At 43.4% G+C, this 16,656-nt stretch overlaps 1 protein-coding gene across 1 annotated transcript in view; it reads left to right on the top strand.

Annotated features, from left to right (window-relative positions):
* LOC126100831 (serine/threonine-protein kinase BRSK2) overlaps positions 1 to 16,656 on the top strand; it is a 187,045-nt gene that overhangs the window by 46,292 nt on the left and 124,097 nt on the right. The window contains exon 6 of the mRNA XM_049911483.1: positions 12,540 to 12,755. Coding sequence (XP_049767440.1) covers positions 12,540 to 12,755 — 216 coding nt within the window. The remainder of the gene's footprint in view (positions 1 to 12,539; positions 12,756 to 16,656) is intronic.

Below are 16,656 nucleotides of genomic sequence, written 5' to 3' on the forward strand. Positions count from 1 at the left end.
ATTTTCTGATAAAGTGAGATAAGACTGATGGTCCAGCATATGGAATATCCTCCCTGCTACAACACATAATGTAAGCATTAGTCATTTTCGACCATTTCCTCATGAAAAGAGATAAGAATGTATTCGAATGTTTGTGATGTATTCAATATTGAGGATGATATTGAGGATGACACTTCCATCATGTGTGGCCTCAGCAGCCAGTGAGTTTTGTTTGCATAAGTGTGTGTGTGTGTGTGTGTGTGTGTGTGTGTGTGTGTGTGTGTGTCTGATGAAGGTCTTGTTGGCTGACAACAGTCATTTTGTTGTGCCTTTATGCAACTCAGCATCTGCACTGTTTGGTGAGTAGCAACTACCCTTTTCATAATACTGAGGTATGAATTCGAAGCAATTTGGTCAGATTCTTAGGTAAAGGATTTAATCACATAAAGGCGAGTGAGGTGTCTGTTTAGTTAAGACCCTAGACTCACATTCATAAAGACAATGTTGCAATTCTCTGTCAGACAATTCATATGTAGGTTTTCTATGTTTTTCCCATATTGACTGGAACAGTTCCTTTCAAAATAACATGAAAACTTCCTTCCGTATCAATGTTCTATCTGAATTAGCATACTGTTGTTCAGTTATCTCATCAATGTGCTTTTTAAATATAATTTCAAATACTTACAACTAATGAGTGCTTTCATTGCAAGCATTCATTTTTGCATGCAAGACAGGGTACAGAAAACAATATCAAGGATAGTATGAGTTGTTAGCATCCCACTTAGTAAATGAATCGACTTCATTTACTTCCAGTACGATGGACTTGTAAGAATTATGGGCAAATTTTAAACACATTGTAAATCACGCATTGGACAAGTTTGTACCAAAAAAGTGGGTTACGGACAGAAAAGACCCACCGTGGTTTAACAGCGCAGTTCAGAGAATGCTCAGGAAGTAAAGGCAGTTGCACGTGCGGTACAAGAAAGATCAGGAGAATGAGGACAGGCAAAAGTTAGTAGAAATTTGTGCTGCTGTAAAAAGAGCAATGCATGAAGCAATCAGCCACTACCACCGTCATACCTTAGCAAAAGATCTTGCTGAAAACCCAAGGAAATTCTGGTCTTATGTAAAATCGGTAAGCAGGTCGAAGGCTTCCATCCAGTCACTCACTGATCAGTCTGGCCTGGCAATGGAAGACAGCAAAACGAAAGCTGAAATTTTAAATTTAGCATTTGAGAAATCTTTCATGCAGGAGGATCGTACAAACATACTGCTGTTTGAGTCTTGTACAGATTCCCATATGGAGGACATAGTGATAGACATCCCTGGGGTTGTGAAGCAGCTGAATGGGTTGAAAATAAATAAATCGCCAGGTCCTGATGGGATTCCAATTCAGTTTTACAGAGAGTACTCTACTGCATTGGCTCCTTACTTAGCTTGCATTTATTGTTAATCTCTTGCCCAACATAAAGTCCCAAGCATCTAGAAAAAAGTGCAGGTGACGCCTGTATATAAGAAGGGTAGAAGGATGGATCCTCAAATTACAGACCAATATCCTTAACATCGGTTTGTTGCAGGATTCTCAAACATATTCTCAGTTCGAATATAATGAATTTTCATGAGACAGAGAAGTTGCTGTCCATGCATCAGCACGGCTTTAGAAAGCATCACTCCTGCTAAATGCAACTCGCCCTTTTTTCACATGATATCTTGTGAACTATGGATGAAGGGTATCAGATGGATGCCATATTCCTTGACTTCCGGAAAGCGTTTGACTAGGTGCCCCACTGCAGATTCCTAACTAAGGTATGAGCATATGGGATTGGTTCCCAAGCATGTGAGTGGCTCAAACACTTCTTAAGTAATAGAACCCAGTACATTGTCCTCGATGCTGAGTGTTCATCGGAGGTGAGGGTATCATCTGGAGTGCCCCAGGGAAGTGTGGTAGGTCCGCTGTTGTTTTCTATCTACATAAATGATCTTTTGGATAGGGTGGATAGCAACGTGCGGCTGTTTGCTGATGATGCTGTGGTGTACGGGAAGGTGTCGTCATTGAGTGACTGTAGGAGGATACAAGACAACTTGGACAGGATTTGTGATTGGTGAAAAGAATGGCAGTTAACTATAAATATAGATAAATGTAAATTAATGCAGATGGATAGGAAAAAGAATCCTGTAATGTTTGAATACTCCATTAGTAGTGTACCGCTTGACACAGTCATGTCAATTAAATATTTGGGCATAATATTGCAGAGCGATATGAAGTGGGACAAGCATGTAATGGCAGTTGTGGGGAAGGCAGATAGTCGTCTTTGGTTCATTGGTAGAATTTTGGGAAGATGTGGTTCATCTGTAAAGGAGACCACTTATAAAACACTAATACGACCTATTCTTGAGTACTGCTTGAGCGTTTGGGATCCCAATCAGGTCAGATTGAGGGAGGACATAGAAGCAATTCAGAGGTGGGCTGCTAGATTTGTTACTGGTAGGTTTGATCATCACGCGAGTGTTACGGAAATGCTTCAGGAATTCGGGTGGGAGTCTCTAGAGGAAAGGAGGGTTCTTTTCGTGAATCGCTACTGAGGAAATTTAGAGAACCAGCATTTGAGGCTGACTGCAGTACAATTTTACTGCCGCCAACTTACATTTTGCAGAAAGACCACAAAGATAAGATAAGAGAGATTAGGGCTCGTACAGAGGCATATAGGCAGTCATATTTCCCTCGTTCTGTTTGGAAGTGGAACAGGGAGAGAAGATGCTAGTTGTGGTATGAGGTACCCTCCACCACGCACCATATGGTGGATTGCGAAGTATGTATGTAGATGTAGATGTAGATGTAGAAACTGTACTGTGTCTGATAATACAATGTTTATCCCGAAAGTAGATTATGTTTTTGTCTGCAGCAACAATAGGCAGGTGTAGTGCAGTCATATTGCTGTTTGAGCATATGTCCATTCATTTTTCATCCAGCCATGCCAGTGTGAGGTTTGTGTCATTTCTGATTATTTCGCAATAATAGTTGTAAATTTTGCCACAGCTGAAAATCCCATAAGTTCTGAAGTACATTTAGTAATAAGTTTTTGTTGGAAAAAAGCCATAAACTAATTGATTTTTATCAGAAACTGTGTGAACTATACAGAAATGGAATGTACGAATAGTGCATTAGATTTAAAAATGGCTGAACCAACATTCATGACGAAGAGTAAAGTGAACAACCAAGCATTATGACTGATGAACTTGTCACAAAAACCGATGAGGAGATTCAAGAAAACCATCAGTTCACATTGACAGAGCTCTTGTTTAGTTTCCCACTTTGGAAAACTTAAGAGGAGCAATTCAGAATAAGTGTAGAGGAAAGTTGGTCTCAAAAAAATTGTTCTTGCACGACAGTGCTCAACAACACACAGTAAATTGCACTTGAGAGGTAATCGATGGTTTAAGGTGGGACATATTTCTTCGTATTCCATACATTCTGGATCTTGCACCCAGTAATTACTGTCTCTTTCCAAAACTCCTACGTATATCTCGCGAAGAGACCATGAGGATAAAATCAGAGAGATTAGAGCCCACACAGAGGCATACCGACAATCCTTCTTTCCACGAACAATACGAGACTGGAATAGAAGGGAGAACCGATAGAGGTACTGAAGGTACCCTCTGCCACACACCGTCAGGTGGCTTGCGGAGTATGGATGTAGATGTAGATGTAGAAGGTGAAGATCTGGTTCACAACACAGCAGTTTGACAAGTGTAACAGCCACTGTCTCCAGTCATTTCTTTATTTGACAAAACTGCATGAATAAAAGATCATTTTTTTCTCACACTTTGTTTTAATACCAAAATATAATCTACTTTCTGGATAGCCCTCATAGTTCTGGACAACGGTAACAAACAACTTAGTTGAGGACTATTCCAAGAACATAAAATACACTCCTGGAAATGGAAAAAAGAACACATTGACACCGGTGTGTCAGACCCACCATACTTGCTCCGGACACTGCAAGAGGGCTGTACAAGCAATGATCACACGCACGGCACAGCGGACACACCAGGAACCGCGGTGTTGGCCGTCGAATGGCGCTAGCTGCGCAGCATTTGTGCACCGCCGCCGTCAGTGTCAGCCAGTTTGCCGTGGCATACGGAGCTCCATCGCAGTCTTTAACACTGGTAGCATGCCGCGACAGCGTGGACGTGAACCGTATGTGCAGTTGACGGACTTTGAACGAGGGCGTATAGTGGGCATGCGGGAGGCCGGGTGGACGTACCGCTGAATTGCTCAACACGGGGGGCGTGAGGTCTCCACAGTACATCGATGTTGTCGCCAGTGGTCGGCGGAAGGTGCACGTGCCCGTTGACCTGGGACCGGACCGCAGCGACGCACGGATGCATGCCAAGACCGTAGGATCCTACGCAGTGCCGTAGGGGACCGCACCGCCACTTCCCAGCAAATTAGGGACACTGTTGCTCCTGGGGTATCGGCGAGGACCATTTGCAACTGTCTCCATGAAGCTGGGCTACGGTCCCGCACACCGTTAGGCCGTCTTCCGCTCACGCCCCAACATCGTGCAGCCCGCCTCCAGTGGTGTCGCGACAGGCGTGAATGGAGGGACGAATGGAGACGTGTCGTTTTCAGCGATGAGAGTCGCTTCTGCCTTGGTGCCAATGATGGTCGTATGCGTGTTTGGTGCCATGCAGGTGAGCGCCACAATCAGGACTGCATACGACCGAGGCACACAGGGCCAACACCCGGCATCATGGTGTGGGGAGCGATCTCCTACACTGGCCGTACACCACTGGTGATCGTCGAGGGGACACTGAATAGTGCACGGTACATCCAAACCGTCATCGAACCCATTGTTCTACCATTCCTAGACCGGCAAGGGAACTTGCTGTTCCAACAGGACAATGCACGTCCGCATGTATCCCGTGCCACCCAACGTGCTCTAGAAGGTGTAAGTCAACTACCCTGGCCAGCAAGATCTCCGGATCTGTCCCCCATTGAGCATGTTTGGGACGGGATGAAGCGTCGTCTCACACGGTCTGCACGTCCAGCACGAACGCTGGTCCAACTGAGGCGCCAGGTGGAAATGGCATGGCAAGCCGTTCCACAGGACTACATCCAGCATCTCTACAATCGTCTCCATGGGAGAATAGCAGCCTGCATTGCTGCGAAAGGTGGATATACACTGTACTAGTGCTGACATTGTGCATGCTCTGTTGCCTGTGTCTATGAGCCTGTGGTTCTGTCAGTGTGAGCATGTGATGTATCTGACCCCAGGAATGTGTCAATAAAGTTTCCCCTTCCTGGGACAATGAATTCACGGTGTTCTTATTTCAATTTCCAGGAGTGTAGTAAATGCTTATAAGTTTTGATTTAAAACCTTTACATCACTTATGATACTCACCAGATGGGCCTAGAAATATTAAAGTCCAAACATAATATTGAGTTAGAATTGTGGAATGTATTACACTGTATTGTGCATTTCAGCTGTTATATGCAGTAATGAGAACATACTTAAAATACCTAAAGTTATAGCTATCATATACTTCGATAAACTTCAGGGATGCAAAATACATTTGATGGCTCACATCTATTCTGATCATTTGATGTAAATATGATGTCCATTGCCAGAAGAGCACATAAAAATCAGCCACCTTAGACACACAGCAATCATGCAGAAAATATCTACATGTCAACCACAAAAACACCTATGGAATGTCAGTATTGTGTTCTGTAGCATCTTTGTTCATAGTAGTTCATAAGCATCATATCAAAGTACAAATGTTTACAGTACCAATAAAATGTAACTCAATTTGAGGAGAAGATTACCTCAAACAGTTGTTGGTACAATAATGCTGTCAGTATGAGATTCTTAAATTTGCATTGATGGGGCAGTCATGTTAACAATATTACAAAGTCAATGAATCATGGCAAATTACATACCAATAGATCTTGTAATTAAAAAAAAGGAAAGAGAGAAAACCTGTGTTGTGACTCGCCGATTATTCAAAGTGCCGCCGCGCAATTACACACATCCTCTACGTGTGGCGCTGTCTGCCAGCCATGCAGCAGCTGCGCCACCTAAGCGGCCAGCCGAGCAGCGGCCGCCAGACTGAGGCTCAGTGTTGAATCGAATGCCAACTTGTACACAGGTCAACTTACTCAGTGACTTATATGTGTTGTTGTGTTGTCCGAAATATGTGTTAAATTTGAAGATTTAACAATTGGCGACAAGGTAGTGGATTTTTCCTTTTCACCGTTGACTCACAGGGTTCCATGGCTACTATCGAGCAGCTCTTGCAAAATCTCCTTGAACAGCAAACGCTTCTAACAGTGGCGATTCGCGATTTCGTTTCTGCGTCAAATGCGGGGCATTTCTCGTCCTTTTCCACCTTACAACGAGACGGCGGAAGACTGGTCTGATTATGAAAAACGTCTTCGACAGCACTTCTTGGCATTTCATGTCACGGACGAACAACCATGTAAGTCTCTGTTCCTTTCCCGGATTTCACCTCAAATGTATCGGTTGTTGTCACAATTGGCTCCTTTGAAGGATCCTGCGTCTTTGTCCTTTGCTGAAATGTGCTCCCTTCTGTCTGTCTACTTTCAAAAGCAAACACATGTGGTAGCCTCTCGTGTTGCCTTTTATTGTTGTCAAAAACAACCAAATCAGTCCTATCGCGCTTGGGCTGCTGAACTTCACGGCCTCAGTCGAAAGTGTCAATTTGTTACTGATGTTCACAAAGAATCCTATGCCGATTCCATGGTACGGGATGCTATTATCAGGTCGGCGCCCGACAAAGAAGTTCGGCTACGTGCACTTCAGTTGGCGAATCCGACTCTAGATGAAGTTCTCTCCATTGCGCAGTCTTTTGAAATTTCTCGCGCCGCTGGGGTGCAAATAGAAGCGTGGGGTGACGTCGGGGAAATACAACCTCTGTGCGCTGTTGACGACGCGTGCAGCGCATCCCCGCCGGCTGACATGGCTGCAGTACGCTCCCACGTGCAGCCTCGGCCTAGCCGTAAACAACCCACTAAGAAACTGCAGCAAAATCCCCGGCAACTTCCTTCATGTCCGCGGTGTTTTACGAAACATTCATGCAAGGATTGTCCCCAACGTTGGGCTGTGTGTCACAATTGCAAAAAGAAAGGTCATGTGTCTTCCATTTGTAAATCCGACCGCATACATGATGTTCATGAACATGACGCTGATTCTGATTCTGTGTTGTCTGTCAATTGCACTTCTTCCCTTTCAGGGAAGTTATTCCTCACTGTCCAAATCCTTGGTTGAGATGTTCGCATGCAAGTGGATACCAATTCTGCTGCCACTATAATTAATTCTCAGATGTATCTTCAGCTGGGTTCTCCACTCCTGTCCTCTGTCACTCGGCAATTACAGACGTACAATAAGCAGAAGATTTCTCTCTTGGGACAGTTTAATGCTGAGCCCAATGGTGATATTCGTCTCTGTGGCGATTTCAAAGCCACTGTAAATGCTCAATGCCTCATCGACACTTACCCTATGCCCCATCCTGAAGAACTGTTCACTAAACTCGCTGGAGGACAGTATTTTTCTAAAATTGACCTGTCGGAAGCTTATCATCAACTTCCTCTTGACACTGCTTCCCGGCAGTTTCTGGTCCTTAACACGCCTTTCAGCCTCTATCAATACCAATGCTTGCCATTCAGGGTTGCTAGTGCCCCTTCTCTCTTTCAGCGATTCTTGGAACAATTATTGCTCCCTGTCCTGGGGTGTATCAATTACATGGACGACATTGTTGTCACTGGCTCCACCACTGAAGAACATCTTCAAAATCTCCGCACAATTTTTAATGTCTTACAGACTGCCGGTCTTAAGTGTAATCTTCAGAAATCACAATTTTTTCAGGCATCTATCACGTGCTTGGGGTTTCAACTCTCTCGGGATGGTATTCGTCCGCTTCAACACACTGTTGCTGCGATCAATGCCCTTCCTCGCCCTACATCTGTTAAGGAACTGCAGGCCTTCTAGGGGAAAATAGCATACTATCACAAGTTTTTACCGTCTGCGGCGTCGGTGGCTCAGCCGTTGCATCGCCTGTTGCATAAAAACGTGCCTTTTCACTGGTCCGCGTCAAGTGACGCGACTTTCCGGAAATTAAAGACTATGCTGAAACAGGCCCCATGCCTGGCTACTTATCGACCTGGCCAACATCTTGTTCTTGCCACAGATGCCTCTCAATACGGGGTCGGTGCAGTCCTTGCGCACCGTTTTTCTGACGGTTCGGAACAACCCATCGCTTATGCCTCCAAAACGCTCACGGATGCCCGACAGAAGTATTCTCAAATTGATAAAGAAGCTTTGGCCATCATTTATGCTCTTCATAAGTTTGGTGTTTTTCTCTATGGCTCAAAATTTCATCTTGTTATGGATCACAAGCCACTTGTTTCCTTGTTTCATCCATCAACGTCACTTCCCGACAAGGCTGCACACCGCCTCCAGCGTTGGGCTCTTTACTTGTCCCGTTTCAATTATGAGATTCATTTCCGGCCAACGGCTCAACATGCGAATGCTGATGCTTTGTCTCGCCTTCCCATGGTTCCTGATCAGGCATTCGATAGGGACGAACTTTTGTGTTTCCACCTGGATGTTGCCGAGCAGCGGGTTGTGGATGGGTTCCCCATCACTGGGGACAGGCTGGCGGCTGCTACGGGTTATGACCCTACCCTCTCTCGGGTTTTACGCTGTATTCAGAAGGGTTGGCCAGATCGCCCATCCGCTAAGACTTATGATCCGTTGCGGAACTACTACACTTTGCGCTACCGCCTCACGGCTAGGGATGGTGTTATCCTCCTCTCCACTGACAATGCTTCGCCGCGTGTTGTGGTACCTGCGTCTTTGCGTGCTTTGGTCTTGCGCCTCCTTCACCAGGGGCACTGGGGTGTGTCTCGCACAAAATCCCTGGCGCGCCGTCATGTGTACTGGCCTGGCATCGACTCTGAAATAGCACACATGGTCGCTGCCTGCGGCCCTTGTGCGTCACAGGCCGCTGCCCCGAAGTCATCTTTGTCACCGTGGCCTTCGCCTGAGAAGCTCTGGGAGCGCATTCATGCTGACTTTGCGGGACCCTTTTTAGGTACTTATTGGCTCCTCGTCACTGACGACTACTCTAACTTTCCTTTCATTGTCCGTTGCACGTCACCTACCACCGCGGCAACCACCAGTGCTCTCGCCTGCGTTTTTTCTTTGGAAGGCCTCCCCTCTACTCTTGTTACTGATAATGGTCCGCAATTTGCCTCTTCCGACTTTGCGGATTTTTGTGCTCGTCACGGCGTTACACATGTCACGGCCCCGCCGTTCGATCCACAATCCAATGGTGAGGCTGAACGACTGGTCCGCACATTTAAGGCTCAGAAGCGGAAACTTCTGACTTCTTCTGCTGCTGATGCGCTTCTCCAGTTCCTGACATCTTACCGTTTCACCCCCATGGGCGATCACAGCCCGGCTGAGCTCTTACATGGCCGACAGCCCCGCACGCTACTTCATCTTCTGCGGCCTCCCACCTCATGGCCGCGGGTGCCTTCACTTGGCTGGTTCACCGCCGACGACCTCGTCTGGGTATGGGGATATGGCAGGCGACCAAAATGGAGCCCGGGCCACATCTTAAGACACCGTGGCAGACGCCTGTATGAAATCCAGACAGACACGGGTGTTGCAGTGCGCCATTCGGACCAGCTTCGGCCTCGGGTGCCAGCAACGCCTGTTCCGAATGCCGCCACACCACCTTTGGCTCTACCTGATGCTCGGGATCTTGGCATCTCTCAATACTCACAACGCAGCCCTCTCACCGTCATCACGATGCCAGCACCAGAACGGACGCCACCAGGAGACGTGCCCATGCAGGAACCAGAGGACCATCCTCTGTCAGAGTACATCTACTCGCCTCCTCCTCCAACGGACGTCGACACATCGCCCATGTCTCCTGTCATATCAACTGGACTTGCCGCAACGGGCAGATTGGTGCATGGGGCCCCAGCAGATATTCGACCCCTACGTCTCCTGTCATCTCGACCCGTTATCATCGGGGGCACTTCCGTCCGTACGGGAAGCCTCCTCCTCGAGACTTTACGGCGAGTCAAACAATGCCTATGGACATCAGCCATCTCCAGGACACCTCCATCAAGACCAGTGCAACAATTTCAAAGGGGGGAAAAGTGTTGTGACTCGCCAATTATTCAAAGTGCCGCCGCGCAATTACGCACGTCCTCTACGTGCGACGCTGTCTGCCAGCCATGCAGCAGCTGCGCCACCTAAGCGGCCAGCCGAGCAGCGGCCGCCAGACTGAGGCTCAGTGTTGAATCGAATGCCGACTTGTACACAGGTCAACTTACTCAGTGACTTATATGTGTTGTTGTGTTGTCCGAAATATGTGTTAAATTTGAAGATTTAACAACCTGCCTGATAAAAAAAGTGGAGCACTGAGAAGGAGAAGAGGAAATGAAATGAAGCAGCACTTTTGGTGGTAATGAAATAAGGTCAAATTTACAATTAGCTTGACAGTATGAGACCAGTTATCAGTGTGATGTTGCACCCACCTGGCCTGAATGGATGCTGTAATTTGATTGGGAAGAGTGTCACAAAGCACTGTATCCATTCCTGCAGGAAGATAGCCCACAACTCTTATAACTGGTCCTTGATATCCTCAATATTGACACTGAGATGGAGTTGGTGGTCAAGCAGATCCTACACAAGTTCTGCTGGGAACAGATCTGGGCATCTAACTGATCATGGGAGTATCTAAACATCACTTGTACAGAATTGAGACACATACATGCCTGAATGAGCATTGTCCTGTTGAAAACTGGCACCGTAATACTGCTGCATGAGAGGAAACACATGAGGATACAGAATGTCCTTGATGTACTGTTGTGGCATCAAAGTTTCCTCAATTGCTAGTAGCCATGACCTGAAGTCATATCCAATGGTTTACCATAACATATTCCAGAAATAACACTGCTGTTTCTCTCATAAATATTTGGAGATGGAACCTCTCCACAGGTTACTGGCATACTCTCTAACGGTGGTCATCCATGTTAGTGCAGAACCTAAATTCATTACTGAACACAATGTGATACATTTCATCAGCAGCCCATGCATCCTAATCATGACACCATGTTTTGGTGTTAGTCTCTTGCTGATATTGTGAGATAATACATAATGTTGCAGGGAGTCCTTTAGTTGTTCTCAGATGCCAAGCACATATGTGATTGGGCTATGATTTGCTTGGTGCACAATACAGTGATTCTCATTTGTGGTGAGTAGATGTGGTCGACCAGGACCTTGCTGATTAGTGTACCTGCCCTCATGTTACAATTCAGTCCAACATCAAGTCTCCATCACATCTGAATGGCACACAAATCTAGATATTGTACAATTCAACCAGCCAGCAAAATGGAGACCCACAAAAAGATCTCTAACAGGTTCTGCTGACACTGTTTCACACAAGTACATGGCATCTTCCTGACCTTCACAGTGATCACTCAACATCTGACACTGTTCACATATCATATGCATCTTACAGTGCCTGGCAACGACATTAAATGCAAGCAACACTTATACACTCTGATGGTCATTCTATCTGTTACATAAAATTGCAACTCTAAACCATTTGAATACCTGATAATGGTGGGTACATGTATAAAATTAACTGATAACTAACCATTCGATCGTAAACACCAAACTTTATGTAACAAAATTCATTTTGAAAAAACCAACATGAAAAAGATATAATAGTCTCAATGTGTAGGGGAGATGTTGAGTTGCAGACAGGCACAGTGAAGAGACTACTAGACATTTAAGCTTTTGGACAAAAAGTACTTCTTCTGAAATTCACACAAGCATGACTTACACACACATGGCTACTATCTCTGGGCTCTACAGGGGCATAAAAAGTACTACGTGCCATATATGGAAGTGCTCTTTTCTTTGTCATATTACTTCTGAAACCTTTTTTTATTACACTGAATGCATAAAATTTCTTGTGAGTTACTATAGCATAAGATAATCGATATCTCAGTAATAACAAGTGTTTTCCTATTCACCAACTCCAATCATGGTAACATGCATTGCAAAATGTGGTAATATTGTTACATACAACAGGAGCTCATAACTAGTTGGTTCTGCTGGAAAGGTAAATTTTCTGTACCAGGAAACAGTTTTTTGAATATATTTATGTATTGAAAATTATCACTGAGAAGTAAACCAAGAACATTGACGTATCAAATAACATAGTTTGCAGGAGAGCTTCTGTAAAGCTTGGAAGGTAGGAGACAAGATACTGGCAGAAGTAAAGCTGCGAGGATGGGGCGTGAGTTGTGCTTGGGTAGCTTAGTTGGTAGAGCACTTGCCTGCGAAAGGCAAAGGTCCTGAGTTCGAGTCTCGGTCCAGCACAGAGTTTTAATCTGCCAGGAAGTTTCATATCAGTGCACACTCCGCTGCAAAGTGAAAATCTCATTCTGGAAATAACATAGTTGTTGTTCAAGTTTAACTTGTAGTAATAAAGCAATCTTATTTTTACAGGGTGAAAAGTATGATGGCCGCAAAGCCGATGTGTGGTCATGTGGTGTTATACTTTATGCACTTCTTGTTGGAGCACTGCCATTTGATGACGATAATCTCAGGCAACTGTTGGAGAAAGTGAAACGAGGTGTATTTCACATTCCACATTTTGTTCCACCTGACTGCCAGAACTTGCTGAGAGGAATGATTGAGGTCAATCCAGAAAAGCGACTTACAGTAAGTACATAACATTATTTAATTTTCATTCATTCAGTCAGCATGTTCTGTAGATGCCATCAAGATGGAGAACTGTCAATGGTGTGGAGCAACTAAAGATAAACAGATTACAGAAACTTAATCTGTGCACTGTATTAAGTTAATCTGTGTACTGTATTTACAGGAAAAGTGTCACTAAATTACAAATTACAGTGCTACTTTGGGGCGCCACCACAGCTGTACTACATAGTCACATATCATACAGCTATACAATGAACACTACCACTTTATATATAGCTAACAGAACCTTTCAAGCATTCATTCTAGATTTTCAACTAATCTGGAGAAAAAGTGGCTGAAGGGGTATATTTTTATTTTTCATTTGAAGTGATTGGGGGTCTGATTACTTGTTTTATGTTAGGTGGAAGCTTATTGAACTTATTTACATCACAGTACATTACCATACTTTTGAACCCTAAACAAGGATTCTGAGAAACTTATCTCAACAACAATTTGAAGACCCCTCTTAATAATTAATGCAACAAGAAATGCTTTTTTTTATTGTATTCTTGTTGTTGTTGTGGTTTTCAGTCCTGACTGGTTTGATGCAGCTCTCCATGCTATTCTATCCTGTGCAAGCTTCTTCATCTCCCAGTACCTACTGCAACCTACATCCTTCTGAATGCTTAGTGTATTCATCTCTTGGTCTCCTTCTACAATTTTTACCCTCCACGCTGCCCTCCAATACTAAACTGGTAATCCCTTGATGCCTCAGAACATGTCCTACCAACCTATCCCTTCTTCTAGTCAAGTTGTGCCACAAACTTCTCTTCTCCCCAATCCTATTCAATAGTTCCTCATTAGTTATGTGATCTACCCATCAAATCTTCAGCATTCTTCTGTAGCACCACATTTTGAAAGCTTCTATTCTCTTCTTGTCCAAACTATTTATTGTCCATGTTTCACTTCCATACATGGCTACACTCCATACAAATACTTTCAGAAATGACTTCCTGACACTTAAACCTATACTCGAAGTTAAAAAATTTCTCTTTTTCAGAAATGCTTTCCTTGCCATTGCCAGTCTACATTTTGTACCCTCTCTACTTCGACCATCATCAGTTATTTTGCTCCCCAAATAGCAAAACTCCATTACTACTTTAAGTGTCTCATTTCCTAATCTAATTCCCTCAGCATCACCTGACTTAATTTGTCTACATTCCATTATCCGTGTTTTGCTTTTGTTGATGTTCATCTTATACCCTCCTTTCAAGACACTGTCCATTCCGTTCAACTGCTCTTCCAAGTCCTTTGCTGTCTCTGACAGAATTACAATGTCATCGGCGAACCTCAAAGTTTTTATTTCTTCTCCATGGATTTTAATACCTACTCCGAAATTTTCTTTTGTTTCCTTTACTGCTTGCTCAATATACAGATTGAACAACATCGGGGAGAGGCTACAACCCTGTCTCACTCCCTTCCCAACCACTGCTTCCCTTTCATGTCCCTAGACTCTTATAACTGCCATCTGCTTTCTGTACAAATTGTAAATAGCTTTTCGCTCCCTGTATTTTACCCCTGCCACCTTCAGAATTTGAAAGAGAGTATTCCAGTCAACATTGTCAAAAGCCTTCTCTAAGTCTACAAATGCTAGGAACATAGGTTTGCCTTTCCTTAATCTAGCTTCTAAGATAAGTCGTAGGGTCAGTATTGCCTCACGTGTTCCAATATTTCTACGGAATACAAACTGATCTTCCCTGATGTCAGCTTCTATCAGTTTTTCCATTCGTCTGTAAAGAATTCATGTTAGTATTTTGCAGCCATGACTTATTAAACTGATAGTTTGGTAATTTTCACATCTGTCAACACCTGCTCTCTTTGGGATTGGAATTATTATATTCTTCTTGAAGTCTGAATGTATTTCGCCTGTCTGATATATCTTGCTCACCAGATGGTAGAGTTTTGTCTGGACTGGCACTCCAAAGGCTGTCAGTAGTTCTAATGGAATGTTGTCTACTCCCGGGGCCTTGTTTTGACTCAGGTCTTTCAGTGCTCTGTCAAACTCTTCACGCAGTATCGTATCTCTCATTTCATCTTCATCCACATCCTCTTCCATTTCCATAATATTGTCCTCAAGTACATCGCCCTTGTATAGACCCTCTATATACTGCTTCCACCTTTCTGCTTTCCCTTCTTTGCTTAGAACTGGGTTTCCATCTGAGCTCTTGAAATTCATGCAAGTGGCTCTCTTTTCTCCAAAGGTCTCTTTAATTTTTCTGTGGGCAGTATCTATCTTGCCCCTAGTGAGATAAGCCTCTACATTCTTACATTTGTCCTCTAGCCATCCCTGCTTAGCCATTTTACACTTCCTGTTGATCTCATTTTTGAGACGTTTGTATTCCTTTTTGCCTGCTTCATTTACTGCATTTTTATATTTTCTCCTTTCATCAATTAAATTCAATATTTCTTCTGTTACCCAAGGATTTCTTCTAGCCCTCGTCGTTTTACCTACTTGACCCTCTGCTGCCTTCACTACTTCATCCCTCAGAGCTAACCGTTCTTCTTCTACTGTATTTCTTTCCCCCATTCCTGTCAATTGTTCCCTTATGCTCTCCCTGAAACTCTGTACAACTTCTGGTTCTTTCAGTTTATTCAGGTCCCATCTCCTTAAATTCCCACCTTTTTGCAGTTTCTTCAGTTTTAATCTACAGTTCATAACCAATAGATTGTGGTCAGAGTCCACATCTGCCCCTGGAAATGTCTTACAATTTAAAACCTGGTTCCTAAATTTCTGTCTTACCATTATATAATCTATCTGATTTCTAGTATCTCCAGGATTCTTCCATGTATACAACCTTCTTTTATGATTCTTGAACCAGGTGTTAGCTATGATATTGTATTGCTACAGTCCCTGATTTTATCAACTGCAGTGAAGAAATTAATTGTGGATAAATGCTATTAGAATAATGTAAATACTCTGATGAACCCAAGCATTAGGGCCACTTGCTAAACCTCTAGAGACCTGAAGAGAGAGTTATACAGTGAATCAAACACAACAAGCTTTAACGTGTTGGTTGGCACCACTGATTGTAAAATATTAATGAATAAAAATTTTTATATTTACAAATTGTTACAGGCCATGTATCATATGTGATACACCAGGTTGCTAACAAGACAATCTGCCACACAGTGAAGAAATAAATGTTACTTTATATTTGCTTATTTGGATGACATACATCCTCCTCATGTTAGGAAATGCACAAAATTGCTAAAATTGTCTAATTACATGTCCTTGTGGAAATATAAATTGTTAAAAGTATAATAAGCAAACATTACGAAAGCTTTTTGCAATTTTTAAAAAATGTTGCAGGATATTCTTATGAAGCATGAAACTTTTTCAAACAGTTTCTTTCCAAAGTAAAGCACAAAATCACCATACATTCAGAACATCTCACATTTGTTAGCTTTGAACAGCCCATTCCTCTGCATCTTGATCTGTTCTTTTTTTCACTACCTGTTTCTGGCATGTGCAAAGCAGATTTGTATCTTTTGGCCATTGATGGTATTGGCTGAACTAATCTTCTCTTCTTTTCATTGTTCTCTTCCCTTTATTCACTTTCCTCTTCATCACCTTCCTTTTCATATCTATCTGGGATGTTTATGTTTCTTTCGGTGGTGCTGAAGATCAGAATTTCAGCAATATCCATCTTGAAGGATAAATGTGATAATACTTGTTTTCTTTGCCATTTCTCTTCAAGTGCACCATTCTTGTATTCAATATATGATGGAGCAATAACAAAATAATAAAAAAAAGGTGCAGTACCCTTATTGTCCACTTCTTTGTTCTACCTCTCATGGCATATTTGCTAATGACCCTGTCCATAAGATCCACACTACCCATGTGAGAGTTATACTTCTTTAC

Source organism: Schistocerca cancellata, chromosome 9 (assembly GCF_023864275.1).
Source record: "Schistocerca cancellata isolate TAMUIC-IGC-003103 chromosome 9, iqSchCanc2.1, whole genome shotgun sequence".
In the NCBI taxonomy this organism is placed as follows: domain Eukaryota; kingdom Metazoa; phylum Arthropoda; class Insecta; order Orthoptera; family Acrididae; genus Schistocerca; species Schistocerca cancellata.